This window comes from Pieris napi, chromosome 2 (assembly GCF_905475465.1).
Source record: "Pieris napi chromosome 2, ilPieNapi1.2, whole genome shotgun sequence".
NCBI classification, from domain to species: Eukaryota; Metazoa; Arthropoda; class Insecta; order Lepidoptera; family Pieridae; genus Pieris; species Pieris napi.
The window spans coordinates 5,610,255-5,613,701 of record NC_062235.1 but is presented as its reverse complement, the minus strand read 5'-3'; the positions used below and the strand labels follow the sequence as shown (position 1 = coordinate 5,613,701).

At 29.8% G+C, this 3,447-nt stretch overlaps 1 protein-coding gene across 2 annotated transcripts; it reads right to left on the bottom strand.

Annotated features, from left to right (window-relative positions):
• Positions 1 to 520: 520 nt before the first annotated feature.
• On the bottom strand, positions 521 to 3,234 carry LOC125062709. 2 transcript variants are annotated; one of them, XM_047668794.1, is made up of 2 exons: positions 3,013 to 3,234; positions 521 to 2,641 (listed from the first exon to the last, which is right to left on the bottom strand). In XM_047668794.1, exon 2 carries the CDS (start codon positions 2,633 to 2,635, stop codon positions 977 to 979), a length of 1,659 nt encoding a protein of 552 aa, XP_047524750.1. In that variant the 5' UTR covers positions 2,636 to 2,641; positions 3,013 to 3,234; the 3' UTR covers positions 521 to 976. The 2 variants fall into 2 exon arrangements, with proteins under 2 accessions (XP_047524750.1, XP_047524757.1); XM_047668801.1 differs by lacking the exon at positions 3,013 to 3,234 and adding an exon at positions 2,737 to 2,911.
• Between the last annotated feature and the right edge of the window lie 213 nt (positions 3,235 to 3,447).

Sequence of the window (3,447 nt, the reverse complement as noted above, 5' to 3'; positions counted from 1 at the left end):
TAATAATTTAAAGAGATGTTTAAATAGATAACTAGTATGGAGAGACTAACTACTACTACTAGGAGTATTTTAAAAATACATAAACTGACCTAAAGCGTTTGCTAGAAGTTAGTATAATATGATAAACACTACATAAGTTAGCCTTGACAGCAATTGCAGATCTTTATTGGATAATCATTGCACATGTTGCAGTCAATAGATTAATGGACACTTTAAAAATAGATATGACATATAATGACAAATGTCTCAGCAACAATATCTTTAACAAATGTTTACCATGAATGCAAAGCCTACGCCTTGTAGTGCAATTTTTTAAAATTGGTTCCTAAGTTGCTGGTATAATAATAAACTACGATGCGTTACGTCAATAAGGTCACGAAAAATCTTCGCCGCTAGATGTCACTAAACCATACTTGGGGTTTTACAAAAAACAAAACAGATTTTTGAGAAATGCGTGTTGTTGCATTCGAAATCGATTATAATATATGTATTCAGGTCTTAAGACAAAAAAGACAACAAATAAATGTATACTTTATTAGTACATAAGTGTATAAAAAATAAATTAATAACGCATACTTAATTATAATATTTAGGCAAGAGAAAAATTAAAAATTCTGACTTAGATATCGTTCAGTTCGAGAATCTTATAGTTACTAACAATAAACTGTAATAAAAGCACTACAAATGAAAACAAGCTACAGATACCTTAGCTTTAAAAACTGTCTTTGGAAATTAAGCATTTTGGTTTTTGCAAATTCATTAAATCATACATTAAAAATAAATAATAGCAACACAACTTATACAATACAAATTAAAATATAATGTTATATTCATACATATTATTGTTTATCTTAATTAAGTACTTTTAAGTATTTATTTGGTAAATTAGTAACTACTTCTCAGTGCATATTAAAGTAATTAAGGTACATATTTAAATAAATTAGTATGTTTCTGCTCTATAGATTTGAAAAACATGTTACATATTCTGTTGGATAAACTTTCGTTCATTGATACAATTTTCTAACTCGTCATGATATCTATCGATTTTAGCGTCAAAACCAGGGCTTTGGATGTCACCATTGAAACTATCGCCAGTTATAATTTTCTCTCTATTTAGTGTTGAATCAAACCGCACTTTCTTACTTGGTGTGTTTGTTTTATTATGTGAATCATTGCCAGTACATCTTTCCCTTAAGGGGGTTACATTTTCATTAAGGCGCGTATTCCTTATCGTTTTTATAGTTTCATAGTGTTCATCTTCGTTTTCACACAACTCTTCTATCTCAATATCATCTGAATTGTCAAGCTTTAACGCAGGGTTTTCGATTCCTGAATCTGTCTTTTCCATTTTCTCTTTGGGAGGCTTACGAGGAACTTCATATGGATTGAGAGTGACATTTGGTTCAATCTTCTCCGATTTAAAAGTCTTTTTCAATGTTTTGAATACTTTTTTTGACAATTTATTACTTGCCTTAAGTAGATGGTGTTTTAAATGTTTCTTATTATCATTTGACTCAGATGAATTATTTGCTTGTGACATTTTGTTTAAATTCATAATATCTATTGAATTGAATTTGGATACGTCATGGCCTAAAATTTTACTTTGTTTGTTGTAGTGTGAGTCAATTACCAATTCATCAATGTTTTCATAAATAGGACTTTCTGAACGGAATTCTACATTTTCATATTCATTGTTCTCTATGCCTAATGAGTGTTCATTATCATTGACAGTGGAAATTGTACTATTTGTGTCATTAATAAATAGTCTTCTCGGCTGTAAATTATTACTTGGCACTACAATATCCATTGGTCTGTTTAATGCTTCTTCATTGTATTCCATTTCATGCACAGCTATATCATCCAAAAATGGGTTTTTACCTGTACTTTCAACTTTAGTTTCTAATTTGGGATCAAGGAATGGATTTGTATTCTTAATAGGAACAATCTTTTTCTTAGTAATAATGGTAATAGTTTTAATTTCCATTATATTGCTTTCATTTAAATCATCATCTAAATACAATGACTGATTGGATGGTTGTGGTGAATCCAAAGCAAGTCTATCAATAAAACTGAGATTAAGGTTATTAGAGTTATTTATAAAGACTTGATTTGTAACATTTGTTTGTATGTTAGTTGTTTTGTTAATAAGTGACAAATCATTATTTTCCAGTTCATTTGGAGATTTTTGTTCCACAAAAGAGATACCCGAGTCAATATCTGTGCTATCATTTATATGACAATTATCCATTGTAAGCATATCTCCACTCTGATTTCTAGGGGGTAGTGGAGGATTAGACAAATTTGCATAAACAGTATCCTCATTTGTAATTACAGTTTTGATTGGAGTTTCATATGCTCTGACATTTTTGTGAACATTCTGAAGTTCCCTCACTAAAAATTCATTAACTGCTGCTTTGCTAATGCCCAAGTCTAGAGCAGTATTTTCAAATGCTGCTATGTTGCAGCTGGTGGTTCTCTTTCGGCGTTTATTTGGTGTTACTTCCATAGCAGTATTACACATCGGATCTTCATTAGCAAGGAGATCTAACGCTGGGTTTAGATACACATTTGGTCCAGTTGTTACTTTTCGTTTAGCTGATCTCACTTCAAATTGATTATTGTTAATGGGGTTCATGTTTAACTGAAAAAGAGAGATTTTAATATTTATATAAATAAAAAAAAGGAGTCTATTGTCTACGGCTTAAAATTAAATGCTTAAACTAATGCTACAGTTACCTTATACTAATAGTGACATGTAGGTAATATGCACTTCAGCTTCCTTAGGATGAATCTTTTATCCCTGTCACTATTTAGTATTTAATCGCTTCTTACAGTGTGAAAATGTAAACAATGGACGTTTACGATATAAAAAAAGAAAATGACGTGAAACACAAATAAATGTTTAATTACACTAATAACTACTATTGTATTACTAAACAATAATTATGATCGAAGTATATAAATTCAAAATTCTTATTTTATATGGCTTCAATCAATTTACAAAATACGAACCCATTAAAATATATACAATTCCTTCAAAGCCACAATCACAGCAATAGGCATTTAGAACATTACTTATAGAATATTTTCGAACGTAATAAATGGTATGAAATACAACTTTTAATTCATAATTTATTTGAAAACTACAGCTTGTTTTATTGTTTTAAATGATTGCTTTGTTTGACCGGAAACGGCAGGTGCTCAGTGACGGTTATTTTTGACAGATATACAGTGAACCATAGATTTCAAACCTTTTTATCACACAGTCCCCAGAATAAAAACGATATTATGAATGAGTACAAACTACAGAGCTGTTTTCTACAAACCCCTCAACATAACCAAACAATTATAATTTAATTATTAGCTATCAAAATATCAGAAGAATAATTGTTTTATCAATGTGTGCTTTTGGGTATACGAAAATAATCTTACTGCCCCTTTAATTCT

What these genes read in the sequence shown, in the direction of transcription:
- LOC125062709 (XM_047668794.1), bottom strand. Translation starts at nt 2,635, where the DNA reads ATGAACCCCATTAACAATAATCAATTTGAAGTGAGATCAGCTAAACGA.